At 42.6% G+C, this 16798-nt stretch overlaps 1 protein-coding gene and 1 pseudogene across 1 annotated transcript; both read left to right on the top strand.

Annotated features, from left to right (window-relative positions):
- Positions 1–8896: 8896 nt before the first annotated feature.
- LOC135511896 (ATP-binding cassette sub-family B member 10, mitochondrial-like) lies at positions 8897–11150 on the top strand. Its single transcript, XM_064933413.1, has 4 exons — positions 8897–9450; positions 9532–9706; positions 9923–10067; positions 10185–11150. The coding sequence occupies exons 1-4, from the start codon at positions 9439–9441 to the stop codon at positions 10228–10230; spliced, it is 378 nt and encodes a 125-aa protein (XP_064789485.1). The 5' UTR covers positions 8897–9438; the 3' UTR covers positions 10231–11150.
- On the top strand, positions 11065–14614 carry LOC135511897 (ATP-binding cassette sub-family B member 10, mitochondrial-like; annotated as a pseudogene).
- Positions 14615–16798: the final 2184 nt, after the last annotated feature.

The following is a 16798-nucleotide window of genomic DNA, read 5'->3' on the forward strand; positions in this document are numbered from 1 at the left end:
GATGCACATCTATCACTGCAGTGTTTAATTGCTAAATTGTAATTATTTCGCCACAATGGCCTATTTATTGCCTTACACTGCTGAGCGTCCTATGAAGAACAGGCTGTCGGCGCTCATCCACTGCTGAGTGTCCTTTGCACTGCCACTGGAGGAACAGGCTGTCGGAACTCATCCACTGCTGAGCGTCCTTTGCACTGCCACTGGAGGAACAGGCTGTCGGAACTCATCCACTGCTGAGCGTCCTTTGCACTGCCACTGGAGGAACAGGCTGTCGGAACTCATCCACTGCTGAGCGTCCTTTGCACTGCCACTGGAGGAACAGGCTGTCGGAACTCATCCACTGCTGAGCGTCCTTTGCACTGCCACTGGAGGAACAGGCTGTCGGAACTCATCCACTGCTGAGCGTCCTTTGCACTGCCACTGGAGGAACAGGCTGTCGGAACTCATACACTGCTGAGCGTCCTTTGCACTGCCACTGGAGGAACAGGCTGTCGGAACTCATCCACTGCTGAGCGTCCTTTGCACTGCCACTGGAGGAACAGGCTGTCGGAACTCATCCACTGCTGAGCGTCCTTTGCACTGCCACTGGAGGAACAGGCTGTCGGAACTCATCCACTGCTGGGCGGCAGATGACAGCCAGGAGCTCCTCAGCTTGGCGTAGGTCAGGAGAACAGAGGAGATGAGGGCCTCGTGTGCCTTCCTAACCCTTGGCTCTGTGCAGTCGGAGTTGATCCATCCGGCCAACAGCAGCTTGTCCACGTCCGGCTCTATGATCAGGTGGTTGAGACTGAGCAGGGCTTTTAGACAGCGGTACCATGCTGATATAATGGAATTGGCATTGTCAAACAACATCTTAACCACCTTCCTATAAAAAATCAACTGAACCTCCATGTTCTTTATCCTGTCTCCCGTCAAGCATAAATTCAACAGGTTCTCCAAAGCCAGCAGAGCTAAGCTGCAGTTTTCACCATCAAACGTGTCTTTGAGAGTCACCACGTTTATGAAATCTACGGCGGTGATGAACTGTGTTCTTTATTATCCTCTCCTTTACAGTAGGCGACCAGTGAGAACCTGAAGAGCAGCGGGAGGGAACTCCACCTGACCGCATAATGGAGAGTGGTGTCACAGAGCTTTGTAATTACTGAGTGGATTAGGGAGAGTAGGCCCTTCCTTGCCAACCCTTTCTTCATTCCTGGCTCCTCCTTATACGCCTGGAGGTGGTCTGGCAGGAACAGGGCAGATTGCCACCTTACCACGGATGTCCCTACTCAGGTGCTGGCCAACACATGGGTCATTCTCAGCCATCTAGGCCCTGATGGTCAGTAGGTCCCTGAGCAGGGGGAGGTGCGGGAGCATGTGTGTTGTGACTTGGACAAACACACGGTTGACATTGGCCTGCTACCTCTGGACAGTGAGGTACCTGCTCAGGGTAAGAAGAAGGACCTCAAACACCTGTGTCAGGGGGTCTGTGATTTGCAGGATTCCCTTACAGAAGCTCAGCACATTGGAGACAGATGCTGAGGAGGTCTCTGAGGTAATTCCTGAATCCTTTCAATTATAACCTGGAGAGAATAATTTTTTAGAAATCATGACATTTAATAAAACAGTTGTATCATCAGTGTAAAATGGGCATGGTTCAGTTTTTCTATCCGGGGTGTCTTGGGTATTTTTCAGCTTAATGTGAATACCAAAGTAAATGGAAGCCATACTGTACATGAAACAAGGACTGTGGAAAGGGAGAGATTGACCTGAGTCAATACAGTTCTGAGACAAAAGGAATGTTATCTTATTTGGCCAGCAGAGGGAGTCGTTTCCTTAAAGTTAAATTATGACAACTTGGAATAATGGAGCTGGTTAATGGGCTTGAAATAGGAAATATCCTCATGATTGTGGAATATAAATGTACCATTCCTGGAGTGTACTGGTCAAATAAACTTGTAATCAGATTTTTTTTAAATATAAAACGTAGCCAATACCCAATCAAATCAAATCAAGCCTTATTTCTACAGCACATTTCAGACATGGAACGCAACACAATGAGCTTCACAGGAAAAACGAATAATGACAATGAAAATAAAAACTGAAACGTTTACTACACAACAAACATGAGGATAAAAACTAAAAATAACACAAATGGAATGGCTAAAAAGCCTCTTAAGGAAAAGCAAAGCTAAAAAGGTGTGTTTTAATAATAAATGTAGTGTACTGCAGTTTTACTGCACTCTTACATTGCAAACTTACTGCAGCAAATAAAACAGCGTTATTTTGGAAGCAGTGTCTACCTCATGCAAATACTGCAATCTTTTTTTGTAATGGTTCTAGGATTTGGGATAATTAAAAGTCCAGTGCCTGAGGACCTGAGGGACCTACTGGATACATTTAAAAAAAAAAAAAATTGACCTTTATTTAACCAGGCAAGTCAGTTAAGAACAAATTCTTATTTTAAATGACGGCCTGGGAACAGTGGGTTAACTGCCTGTTCAGGGGCAGAACGACAGATTTGTACCTTGTCAGCTCGGGGGTTTGAACTCGCAACCTTCAGGTTACTAGGCCAACGCTCTAACCACTAGGCTACCCTGCCGTCTGACATGTATTGAGGTGAACAATCGTGGATTTATTTAAAAACCAATAGAAGTTTCTTAAAATGAATTCTAAATCTCACAGGCAGCTAGTGCAGACCTGGAAAACCGGTGTAATGTGTGCTCTCTGTCTGGTCTTGGTCAGTACCCTTGCTGCAGCAGTCTGTATATTTTGCAGTTAACCAATGGCTTTTTTAGGTAGACCAGACAGGAGAGCATTGCAGTAGTCAAGCCTGCTTGTAATAAAAGCATGGATGAGTCTCTCTGTATTAGCCTGAGAGAAAACAAAGGCAGAAAACATAGAGAGAAACCTGATGAGCTACTATATAACTATAACTAAGGTATAGGATTGTTGCTGCAATGCTGACATCTGTCAAAATGACCTGTCAGGTCAAAGAAGTCAATAAATACATGTGAATGTCATTCATATTTCGTGTGTCATGAGGTTGTAACAAAACTGAATGAGACGCTAGTAAGAACAAACATAATCACATGAACCTATTTGATCAAGAAAGCATGGTGCAGATGAGGCAATGTCTGAACAATTCAAACGCTGCTCATTTTAATAAAATGCACAATTATGTGTTTGTTAGAAAATGGTGTTCTTCTTCATATTCTATGATAAAATGGTGGTCCGCAAACAAACGTTAAAGATATTCTCTTGACAAAACTTTATTAAAGAGGAATTTGCCCTCAGCGGTGGAAATGACACCATGACCAAAGGACAAGTATATTTTGTGGAAATAACAATATAAAGTGCATACTCACAATACATATTGATATAGATTTGATTTTATTGACTCTTTCTCTAGAAGACAACATTACATCATGTGTAATTATTCATGTTTTCTCATAGAAAAACATAGTAGCTCAAAAGCCTGGGTCAGGGACAAGGGCAGAACAGTGAAATTGAGGTATAAAATGCATCTGAAAAGTAGCTAAAATACTTGATAGAGATGTTGAAAACAATATGGGGTGATTGTCGTGTGAACTTAACATATAAAGACTAAAAACATATATTTTTTTATAAAATCCACAATATTGACCCTGAGGACATAGAAGTTCCCGTAGTTGCCCAAAGCATGCTAAGCAGTCTGTAATTTTTCTCCAGCAGAAGCGTCATTTCTATCACAGTCATTTCCATCACAAACTTAACTCTGTTGTTTCTATGTCTGTGACCTCTGTGCTGTTTTATGTGGCATCTTCTAAAAACAAAAAATAATACTCAAGTTTTCCAATTGTGTACACCTTGGATAATTTTCTATATTAAAGTAATTTATAACATGATTAAATAAGCCTAAAGTTTTTAAAAAGTAAAAAGTAATAACATAATAGATTTTTGTAATTTCCACCATGTTCTGTCATTTCCATCACAGTCATTTCCATCACAAACTTAACTCTGATGGAAATGACAGAACATGGTGGAAATTACAAAAATCTATTATGTTATTACTTTTTTAAAACTTTAGGCTTATTTAATCATGTTATAAATTACTTTAATATAGAAAATTATCCAAGGTGTACACAATTGGAAAACTTGAGTATTATTCTTTGTTTTTACAAGATGCCACATAAAACAGCACAGAGGTCACAGACATAGAAACAACATTTTAAAAATGATCCTATACGATTACCAGGAACATCTGCAAAAAGACAGGAAGAGATACTGGAAGAAAAAAAAGAAGGGAGAAGTGATATCTATCTTCGAGCTTACAAAGAGAGTACAAAGAAGCAAAAGATGGCTATAGAAATCCAACCAACGGAATAGAAGACAGACTTGAAAGAGAACAGTTGCAATGGAGACCTACCCATCAGGCAACACAACACCGTAGTCACCAGATGACTTGCAGCAAGAACACGAGGCCATCATACCTGCCCCCTAACTTACCTGCCCCTGATGCACGCCCTGATACCCCTTCTTCGTCATCTGCAACAGGAATGAGAAGTCTAATACATATTGGAAGGAAAAAGGTTGGAAGTGGTCGCTCAAAAACATAGAGATCTTTGCATGACAAATGCCAAACATGATAAAGCTTAACAGGAAAACTGAGAAATATAAAAAAAAGGTATGATCAAATCAAATGTATTTATATAGCGCTTCGTACATCACCTGATATCTCAAAGTGCTGTACAGAAACCCAGCCTAAAACCCCAAACAGCAAGCAATGCAGGTGTAGAAGCACGGTGGCTAGGAAAAATTCTCTAGAAAGGCCAAAACCTAGGAAGAAACCTAGAGAGGAATCATTCTATGAGGGGTGGCCAGTACTCTTCTGGCTGTGCCGGGTGGAGATTATAACAGAACATGGCCAAGATGCTCAAATGTTCATAAATGACCAGCATGGTCAAATGATAATAATCACAGTAGTTGTTGAGGGTGTAGCAAGTCAGCACCTCAAGAGTAAATGTCAGTTGGCTTTTCATAGCCGATCATTAAGAGTATCTCTACCACTCCTGCTGTCTCTAGAGAGTTGAAAACAGCATGTCTGGGACAGGTAGCACGTCCGGTGAACAGGTCAGGAATCCATAGTCGCAGGCAGAACAGTTGAAACTGGAGCAGCAGCACGGCCAGGTGGACTGGGGACAGCAAGGAGTCATCATGCCAGGTAGTCCAGAGGCATGGTCCTAGGGCTCAGGTCCTCCGAGGGAAAGAGAGAAAGAGAGAATTAGAGAGAGCATACTTAAATTCACACAGGACACTGGATAAGACAGGAGAAGTACTCCAGATATAACAAACTGACCCTAGACCCCCAACACATAAACTACTGCAGCATAAATACTGGAGGCTGAGACAGGAGGGGTCAGGAGACACTGTGGCCCCATCTGCTGATACCCCCGGACAGGGCCAAACAGGAAGGATATAACCCCACCCACTTTGCCAAAGCACAGCCCCCACACCACTAGAGGGATATCTTCAACCACCAACTTACCACCCTGAGACAAGGCCGAGTATAGCCCACAAAGATCTCCGCCACGGCACAACCCAAGGGGGGGACGCCAACCCAGACAGGAAGATCACGTCAGTGACTCAACCCACTCAAGTGACGCACCCCTCCTAGGGACGGCATGAAAGAGCACCAGTAAGCCAGTGACTCAGCCCCTGTAATAGGGTTAGAGAAAGAGAATCCCAGTGGAGAGAGGGGAACCGGTCAGGCAGAGACAGCAAGGGCGGTTCGTTGCTCCAGAGCCTTTCCGTTTACCTTCACACTCTTGGGCCAGACTACACTCAATCATATGACCCACTGAGAGATGAGTCTTCAGTAAAGACTTAAAGGTTGAGACCGAGTCTGCATCTCTCACATGGGTAGGCAGATCATTCCATAAAAATGGAGCTCTATAGGAGAAAGCCCTGCCTCCAGCTGTTTGCTTAGAAATTCTAGGGACAATTAGGAGGCCTGTGTCTTGTGACCGTAGAGTACGTGTAGGTATGTACGGCAGGACCAAATCAGAAAGATAGGTAGGAGCAATCCCATGTAATGCTTTGTAGATTAGCAGTAAAACCTTGAAATCAGCCCTTGCCTTAATTAACAGGAAGCCAGTGGAGAGAGACAAGCACTGGATTAATATGATCACATTTTTTGGTTCTAATCAGGATTCTAGCAGCCGTATTTAGCCCTAACTGAAGTTTATTTAGTGCTTTATCCGGGTAGCCGGATAATCAACTGATGAAGAAAATGGAGAGATAAGATTCCCCAAAGACAAAGATAAAACAGAAAAATGAAGGGAACTCTGAAGAACTTGAGAAGGATTTTATTGTTTCAAAATGCCTTCATTGCAGAGTTAAAGCAAAAGTTTCAAAAAATGTGCAGTGCCAAGGACAAAGAAGTGGCTTCAAAAATGCTCAGAGGCAACATCCTGAGAAAGTATGGCCTGGTCAAAGCTGCAAACAGGGAATTTGTATTTTCAGCAAAAGCAATGAGGAAAACAGGCCAACCAGTCTTCAATACTCCAGGTAAAAGCAGTGTAACATAATTAGCACAGCCACAGACGAGAAAATCACTTGATTCTATGAACGTGATGTCAAAACAGTAGAGCAACAACAGGGGGAAAGGACACACTAACGAGGAACAAGAAAGAAAAGCGGAAGTGCTTCTTGAATGGCACAATTCAGAACCTTTATCAGGATTTTAAGAGGGAAAATTCTGATATTAAAATGTCCTACCATGAATTCTTTAAAAGACGTATTTTTGGATTGTCAAGTCAACAGTCCAGGATAGGGACACATGCCACATGCAAAACCCAAGCCAATGTCCAGTTCATGGCGGACAAACTACAGTATCACAAAGTCACAAAGTTGCAAAGTCACAAAATTACAAAGTTGCAGCAACAATGGGAACCTTTATTGAGTCTTTGTGCTGTGAGAACCTGAATTAAGAGTGTATGTATAGAGAGTGCTCCCTTTGCCAAGCCAAAGAGCTTGTAACATCTGAATTTGATGCTGGTGAGCAGACATGGTGGTTTGAGTGGGAAAACAAAGCTGAAGAGAGAGAGAAGGAAAAACAAAGCTGAAGAGAGAGAGAAGGAAAAACAAAGCTGAAGAGAGAGAGAAGGAAAAACAAAGCTGAAGAGAGAGAGAAGGAAAAACAAAGCTGAAGAGAGAGAGAAGGAAAAACAAAGCTGAAGAGAGAGAAGGAAAAACAAAGCTGAAGAGAGAGAGAAGGAAAAACAAAGCTGAAGAGAGAGAAGGAAAAACAAAGCTGAAGAGAGAGAGAATGAAAAACAAAGAAGGGAAACATGGAGAAGTTCACTGTACATTTGACAGTATAAGAAAAGGTGTGTGACACACTGCATATTCTACTGGAGAACTTCTCCAAAGGATTGAAACAGAAGTTGGGAAAACATATGTACAACATTCGACACCAATACTCCAAACTGAGAGAATTAAGAGAATCTGCAGAAATAGGAGATCATTGTGCATACTGACTTTGCAGAGAACTCAGGGGCGCAACTTTCACTGGGGATGGGGACGGGGGGGACATGTCCCCCTCACATTCTGAAATTGCATTTTTGTCCCCTTCAGTTTTATCATTTGAATGTAATACAAAATGAGGCAACGGTGTGCTTTAGGACCATGCAGACACCTCCGAGCGGTCGGGTAGGCTGTTTGGAATGTTTATCCGACTGGATTAAACTAATTATTATTATTATTTCCCCCCCACTTCTAAAATCAAAGTTGTGCCACTGAGAGAACTACCTGTGTAAATACACCAGTGAAATCCAGGCAGTTCACTTTGGTGATTCTCACATGCAGGTGACCCTCCACACCTGTGTTGGACATACCACAAATGATACCGTTTCACTTTGCTCACTGAGCTCTTCTATGCGGATGACCCCTCTGCAATCTGGGCTCATCTTTCAAAAACACTGGCCGATGTCCTTGCGCTCTGCCCAGTTTTGGAATCTTACTTTTTCTTTAAGTTAATTACATGTTTTACAGTGGTTGTTGTTTAAAATGTTTGCAATAAAATATTGTTATTTTTTTCATAGACGTCTTTTCCACCACACCTTGTCATTTCCACCACACCCATATGTTTTAGGTAAATTAGTATACTATGCCTAATTTACATTGATTGATTTGTTTTAGATAGGGAAATCATATAGTTGGTTTCATAATCTCACTAAAAGTTTGGGTGGAAATCTCTTTTTTTTAATGATAAATAAATATTTTCAGCTGTCACAAAGGAAAGTTTATACATTCAGGCGTTATGTTGAATTATTAATTTTCGGAAAACCTTAAAAAGCACTTAAAATAATATTCAGTGCAAGTTAATGAACAAATTTATAAGAAATGTGTTATAAAATAATTGTATGATATTTCATTTTCAACTAAAATGGATGTGTAATTATGTGATGGAAATTACATTTGTCTATGGCTGTCTGAGAAAAATGAAACTATTTACATTCCTGAATAATACGATCGCAGCTATCATCGGATATTATTTCTAGACAAATCAAAGATGATTTACTGGTGAAATTGTGTTTCAATACATTTTAATTCCTGAAAGCTTGGATAAAGTTCCAGAAGATGTAGAATCACCCAAATACTGAATTTGTTAAACCATTTTACTGGAATACCCCTCGGAAGAGGAAATCGCATTAGCAGAGTTTTAGTTATGAACGACCTCCGTCCATTCACCAAAATGTTTTAGATAATGCAAATAAAACACACACCATTTCATTCCCACTATTTTGACTTTAATCAATTAAGTTTTGTTTAATTGGAAACACATATACACATGGTTAATTTACGTTTGAAAACCAGGAAATAGGTTCAGAAAGAGCTCTCCTTTAACGCTAGCGCACTTGAGTTGTCATTGTCATTGTTCTTGCTTTTCTGTCTCTTAGACGTTCGCTAACTGTCTTGCAGAATGCGACTGTTGCTGTTGTCAAGATGTCTAGGCGTAAATCTTTTGAAACGCAAGGTTCAATCCCGTATACATAGACTAGTCTGATTAGAATGCCAGACGTCCCGTGGGCGAGAGGTAAAGTGGAAAAGGAAAAGGTTCGAACCTTTGGCACGCGCTTCGCTTTTACCCGGGTGGAGATGCACCTCTCTCGTGCATTGTGTTCCACTTGCATAGTTGAGGAGCTCATGGACAACCACGGTAAACTTAGCCAACTACATCTCCCCCACAGACTCCGAACAAGCAACACAACAAGAAGTTGACAGCAAAGATCTGCAATCAACAGAAACAAAACAAACTCCAACTTGCGTCTGTCGGGTAGAACATGTCACTGGTTCACTGTACAACAGGGACAACTTCTAAAATGACAAACGTGGCACTGAAATAACACTGTTATCACTAACTTGTGCCTGTGTAGGGTTGGGTTCATTACAACCCTTATTCCGTACTTAGGCCCTATGTGTTGTCATGTAAGTTTATATATTTTTTTAACAATAATGAATTAACTTTCGGTTTTGATTCTTACATTTTATCAACGCTATCCTCCACAGCGGCTGTGGGTTTCCTGGTGGTTTCCAGTGCTGGCCCAAGTCCTTGACACCATCTACTCCAGCTCCTCAGAGGACTTCAGTGCCTCCCTCTGCTCTCGGTGTATCACGCTCTTAGGGGTGTTTCTCTGTGGGGGCGTTGCCAATGCAGCTCGTGTCTACCTCATGCAAATCTCAGGTGTGTGTCACCATTTGCTTCCAGTGCATGCAGAGGTTTCCATAGCAATTACACAGACTATGAGGGATCTTAACTTACTATCTCTGAACATTTTCATGACTGTTTACACTTTGATGCCATACAGAGGAAATATGTTACACAATTAGGTTTTGACTCTTGCAGGGCAACATTGTAAGAAATCTACGCGTATCCCTATTTTCCTCGATTCTGAGGCAGGTTTCTTTGATAAGACCCGTACCGGGGAGCTCATTAACCGCCTGTCTGCCAACACGGCTGTCATCGGGCACTCCCTCACTGACAACCTCTCCGGCGGGCTCCTCGCGCAGGCAGCAGCTGGGATCAGCATGGTGGTGAGAAACAGGTAAACTGGTTTGTTTTCTCTGTACTGGTGTCAGTTCTAAGATTGTGAGTCACATCAGAATGTAAGTCAACTTGTTTATTGTCATGAGGAAGATGTGATTTTTTTTCATCCCTTCAGGTACGGCTTTCCTCGGGTGGACACTACACAACTTTTGAAATCCTAACATCGCTGAGCCTCTCACATTAAATAACCATCTGTAGTTGTTTGTCTTTGTCTTGCCAACATTGTAGCGCACACACTAAAATAGTGATGAGCTATGGCTCAAAGCAGCCTTGTAAACGTTCAGTCAGACATTCACTCTTGCCATACTGAGTTGAATTGAATAACATTCATTGTGAACTTCAGACCTGTAACGATTTGACACTTTCGCTTTGGTTACATGCAAGTACAAACGCATACTATTAGTAGCTATTGCTCCTGCTCGACAGTACACATTATGTGATGCAAAAAGTAATCTCACTGAGCTCTCATTTGCCATTGCTGATCACCGCTCTCAAAACGTGTTGTTGTACATCTCACACTACAAGAGCATTGACGATTTTGTGCAGATAAAATCAAATATATTTGAAAATATTGGGACGTCTGTGACTACTAGAGATCGGTAGCCCCCATGTTGCGTCTTTGACCTGCAAACATTAAACGAGTGTAGGTGACGGCCCCGTGCCTACTCAAACGCATCTCGAAAACTTGTCTAGAACCGCTAAATTATGGCCAAAATCGTGTCATGTACACCCGACTTAAACGGCTCCATTGCTCTGGTTACTCTACGTAGATTGTTGACTCTGTTTTGATCAAAGTTCTTTGTCACAACGAGGAAATTAAAATTTAGCAAGTCACTTGAGTTTCTTCCTTGTTTACTGTATTCGTAGGACTTCGTTTCGTAAAGCAAAATATCCATTACAAATTATTATACTAAATATAGTCAAGTTGAATACATTGATAAATATGTTCACACGTCCTTTTTAGTCATTAGTGTATTTACTGGTTCAAAAGGTAACGGAGAAAGCTTAAAAGACTCGAGCTGAATTGCCTCCTCGCGTTTCTTGGCCTCTCCTTCCCTCTCTGCCAACAGTTTTATGTGTCACCCAGTTTAGCAGCTTTTGTGCTTCTGATCGTGCCTCCTATGGCTGGCCTGGCTGTCATATACGGGAGATACCTGCACAACATATCCAAACGCACACAGGACTCTTTGGCCTCTGGCCACACAGGTAAGACCAGGCCCACTAACTGCTCATCATTACAGTCATTATTGAGGCAGTGTTTCCCCTAGATTACTCTCCAAGCAGAGCACAAATACAACCTAATCAACATCCAGGTCTTTTAACCCCAAAATATTGAATTGAAACCAATTGATCAGACTCATACTCTGTTGTTCTGTCCTCTTGTAGTTGGCAGAAGAGCGTATCTGCAACATGAGGACAGTTTGTGTGTTTGGTAAGGAGCTGACAGAAGTGGCCAAGTATACAGAGAAGGCCAACTACATTCTCCACCTGGCCAAACAGGAAGCTGTTTTGCTGGCCGGGTTCTTTGGAGTGGTGAGCATTCAGCCATTCAATGTTGCCCAATTTTCCCTAAGGAGATGGTTGACATTTTGTCAATCACGTCAGTTGAAGTGTACTCCACCCCTTTGGTCTTTTGAAAGACAGGAATCACAGTTGTCTGATCTGTGATGGAAGCTTGTGCTTTTCTGGCCCTGGCCTATGTTCCTTCAGGGGCTATTGGGTTGTAACTGCTTTCAAATGTTGTTGTTTTAGACAGGACTCAGTGGCAACATCATCATCCTCTCTGCTGTATAAGGGAGGGCTATTGATGGCCACCGAGCACATAACTGTGGGAGAGCTCTCTTCATTCCTCATGTACGCCTTCTGGGTGGGCATTAGCATTGCAGGTAGGGTGCATATAATTGTCTCATTTCCAATCCATGCATTCTGAGGAAAACCCCAGCTCATTAATAAATGAACAAATCACACTTAAATAAAAAATGGATTCTCAGTTGCTTAGCTCATCTAAACATTTGTTTAATTGTCTGTTTGGTTGAATAAGGATGAGCTCGTTCTACTTTGAGCTGATGAAGGGTTGTGGAGCAGGGCCACGGCTGTGGGAGGTACTGGACAGGAAGCTTGATTTCCCCCTTAATGGTCAGCATCATTCCCCTCTAATTCTAGACCACACTGAGACAGCAAAGATGCCCCTATCTTCCAGGCTCTGTCATGGCCGTGGTAGGCCCCAGCGGATCGGGCAAATCCACCCTGGTCTCCCTGCTGCTCAGGCTCTATGACCCAGACTCAGGTGAGGACTGCAGCCATCTCTTACAGCAGCTTCATGTTGGGCATTGAAGCTGTAAGAGCATGAAGCTGCTCGCATTTCCCTACTCTCGCATTAGCATCTGCTAACCATGTGTATGTGACCAATAAAATGTTATTTGATGTCACTGTGTGCATGTGTCTTACATTTCATCAAGTCTTCTGATTTTGAGATCCCTGTTTTGCTCTGTAGGTGTGATCACTATTGACGGGCATGATGTGAGAGATTTGAATCCTTATTGGTTGAGGAGTCACATTGGAACTGTTAGTCAGGTAATCGGTCACATGATGGCATTATTAGTTGACCACATGTTCCCATTGTTGTGGCTGAGCTGGTGTTGTGAGGTGTGGTCTGTCCCTGTACTATGTGGGTCTGCAGGAGCCTGTACTCTTCTCCTGTTCCATCGCTGAGAACATTGCCTATGGAGCGCCCGACTTTAACACGGTTACAGTTCAGGAAATCCACCGGGCTAGACAGATCGCCAACGCCTACGAGTTTGTCCCAGGTTTCCCGAAGGCTTTGACACAGTGGTGGGAGAGAAGGGTGTTCTACTGTCAGGTGAAAAAAATACAAAGATTTCCTAATGATGGTGTTGTACTTCATTGGACATTCTCAACCCTGAATTATCTGACTACAGACAGATATGGATTTTGTTATGGAGTTCTTCATCATAGCTTCTTTAACAGCTGGAATGGAATGACTTATTTTACTTGAACCAACAGGTGGTCAACAACAGAGAATTGCTATTGCAAGGGCTCTGCTCAAGGTAATTTAATTACACCCGATTGCATGTGTCAACAATGGATGTTTTTAGTTATATGAGCTAAAGTAATGTTTACTTCCTTCAGAACCCCAAGATACTTCTACTTGATGAGGCTACAAGGTAAATGATGTGCATAATCACATCACATGTTTTATTTCAGCCTCTTCCTCTTCATTTTGGACAGTTAAGCAAGGTCAATAAGCTGGGTGATGTCAAAAGTCAAACAACCCAACAATATCATGTGTGCTATAACCAGGGTTAACGCAAGTAACCTCAAGTTATCTGATAACGAGTAAGGTCTCTCGCTTCCCAATAGTGAGAGACCGAAACAAGTATTTGAAAGAGAACTCAATGGACCTCTGATCTAATTCTAATCAATTAATTTTAACTTACATTTTTTTTAAATAATAGTGTTTCCTCCCCTATTCTCCAGTGCCCTGGATGCAGAGAATGAGTTTCTGGTCCAGGAGGCTCTGGAGCGGCTCATGGATGAGAGAACGGTGCTGATCATCGCCCACCGCCTCACCACCATCCAGAACGCTGACGCTGTGGCGGTGCTGGGCCAACGGTGTGTGGTGGAGTGTGGTCAGCACGCACAGCTCCTCGGCAACTACCAAGGCCTCTTCAGGAAGCTGATGGAGAAACTAGCCTTCTTCCAAGAGGGGCAAAAGCAAGCGTCGAAAAGAGCAGAGGACAGGGGAGTTCTTTAAATGTAGAGAAAGTGCCTTTACTTGATGTGCTCTGCAACACTCCTCAGTACGTCAGTGTGTGAATCAGATGAAGCTGCATGTGCATATCAAATAGATCATGGATGATTTTGGTCGTGTCAAATGTGAGTACTGCAGATATCTCATATAACTGCTGGGATTCATTTTGAGATGGTCAATGGGGTTGGCTTCTCTTCTTGAGGACACCCAACTCATTGCGGATCCTCAAGAAGTTAGTTTTTCCTGAAAATAAGAAGGACATTAAAACTCTGAAGTATGTCACGTAAATATTGTCAATTAGGTGGTTCTATTTCCAAGACACGGCAAACATACAGAGAACTGAAATACAAGCTACATTGTCATAAATGTAGATGATAATCAAAAAGTGACACCACTCTGCCCCCCGTGGACTGGAGTTGCCCGGTTCCTACATCACTTCTACTCATATCTATATAAAATCTCTAATTGATATTCTGTGAATAATTTTTCAAATTAACCCCCACTAATAGCCCTACTAATACAGCAGATGCAGTACTGACATTACATGACAGGTTTGTATCATACTCAGTCATCACATATTCTCTGAAAATATTTCCTCATACCAAAAGAGGGTGCTATTACCCTATTGATTTTTTTCTCTCTCCAATCCATGTGTAAAGTGTGTTAAATTTTTTTACCTGAACTACACTGAACAAATATAAATGCAATATGTAAAGTGTTGCTCCCATACTTCATGAGCTCAAATAAAAATTCCCAGACATTTTCCATATGCACTAAAATGGCATTTTTCTCAAATTTGTGCACAAATTTGTTTACATCATAATTGGTGAGCATTTCTCCTTTGCCAAGATAATCCATCCACCTGACAGGTGTGGCCTATCAAGAAGCTAAACAGTGTGATCATTACACAAGTGCACCTTGTGCTGGGGACAATAAAAGGCCATATGCAGTTTTGTCACACAACGCAATGCAACAGATGTCTCAAGTGATGCAGGAGCGTGCAAATAGCCTGCTGACTGCTGGAATGTCCACCAGAGCAGTTGCCAGATGCTTGAATGTTAATTTTTGTACCATAAGCTGCCTCCAATGTCGTTTTAGATAATTTGGCATTATGTCCAACCGGTCTCACAACCGCAGACCTCCACATCAGAGGACTATTTCTGTCTGCATTAAAGCTCTTTTGTGGGAAAATGCGCATTCTGATTGGCTGGAAGAACTTGACTGGCCTGCACAGAGCCGTGACCTCAACCCCATTGAACACCTTTGGGATGAATTGGAGCCAGGTGTAATCGGCCAACTTCAGTGCCTGACCTCACTAATGCTCATGTGGATGAATGGAAGCAAGTCCCCGCAAATAGCCTGCTGACTGCATAGGCCCACCCACTAGGGAGCCAGGCCCACCCATGGCTGCGCACCTGCCCAGTCATGCAAAATCCATAGACTAGGGCCTAATGAAATTATTTAAATTGACTCATGTCCTTATATGAACTCAGTCAACTCTATGAAATTGTTGCATGTTGCATTATTATTTTTGTACAGCATCATTTCAGTTCAGATATCTGGGCTATCCAAAACAATTCCTTGGATTTTTGCCTAATCCTAATACACTACATGATAAAAGGTATGTAGACACCTGGTCGAACATCTCATTCCAAAATCATGGGCATTAATATGGAATTGGTCCCCCCTTTGCTGCTATAACAGCTTCTCCACTCTTCTGGGAAGGCTTTCTACTAGATGTTGGAACACTGCTGTGGGGAATTGCTTCCATTCATCCACATGAGCATTAGTGAGGTCAGGCACTGAAGTTGGCTGAATACACCTGGCTCCAATTCATCCCAAAGGTGTTCAATGGGGTTGAGGTCAGGGCTCTGTGCAGGCCAGTCAAGTTCTTCCACACCGATCTCGACAAACCATTTATGGACCTCGCTTTATGCACGGGGACATTGTCATGCTGAAACAGGAAAGGGCCTTCCCCAAACTGTTGTCACAAAGTTGGAAGCACAGAATCGTCTAGAATGTTATTGTATGCTATAGCGATAAGATTTCCCTTTGCTGGAACTGAGGGGCCTAGCCCAAACCATGAAAAACAGCCCCAGACCATTATTTATTTTCCACCAAACTTTACAGTTTGCATTGCGCATGGTGATCTTAGGCTTGTGTGTTGCTGCTTGGCCATGGAAACCCATTTCATGAAGCTCCCGACGAACAGTTATTGTGCTGATGTTGCTTCCAGAGGCAGATTGGAACTCGATAGTGAGTGTTGCAACCGAGGACAGACGATTTGTATGCCCTACGCGCTTCAGCACTTTGCGGTCTCGTTCTGTGAGCTTGTGTGGCCCACCACTTTGGGACTTAGCTGTTGTTGCTCCTAGACGTTTCCACTTCACAATAACAGCACTTACCGTTGACTGGGGCAGCTCGAGCAGGGCAGAAATGGGATAAACTGACTTGTTGGAAAGGTGGCATCCTATGACGGTGCCACATTGAAAGTGACTGAGCTCTTCAGAACAGGCCTTTCTACTGCCAATGTTTGTCTATGAGGATTGCATGGCTGTATGCTGTATCCTGTTGTCAGCATCAGGTGTGGCTGTAATAGCCAAATCCACTAATTTGAAGGGATGTCCACATACTTTTGGCCATGTAATGTAGGTCAGGCCATGAAGTGCAGCCTATCTGTCTTGAAAACAGAGGCGCCAAATTAATGTGACTAGAAGAGACCTCTAAACCTCATTAAAGCTAGAATCCTTAATTGAAACAATAAAGCAGACACCCCATCTCGGTTTTGGTAAAAATCTGAGGGATGGCCCTGGAGAAATGTAACCACTCTCAAATTCATAGGCAGAGCTATGGATGCAAAGACTGACCATCCATGACATCAACACTATAGTTTAATCATATTTTGAGGCTGTTTGTTGACATTTACATTGTTTACTAACTGTGAGGTATACAAATCT

Source organism: Oncorhynchus masou, chromosome 24, assembly GCF_036934945.1.
Source record: "Oncorhynchus masou masou isolate Uvic2021 chromosome 24, UVic_Omas_1.1, whole genome shotgun sequence".
In the NCBI taxonomy this organism is placed as follows: domain Eukaryota; kingdom Metazoa; phylum Chordata; class Actinopteri; order Salmoniformes; family Salmonidae; genus Oncorhynchus; species Oncorhynchus masou.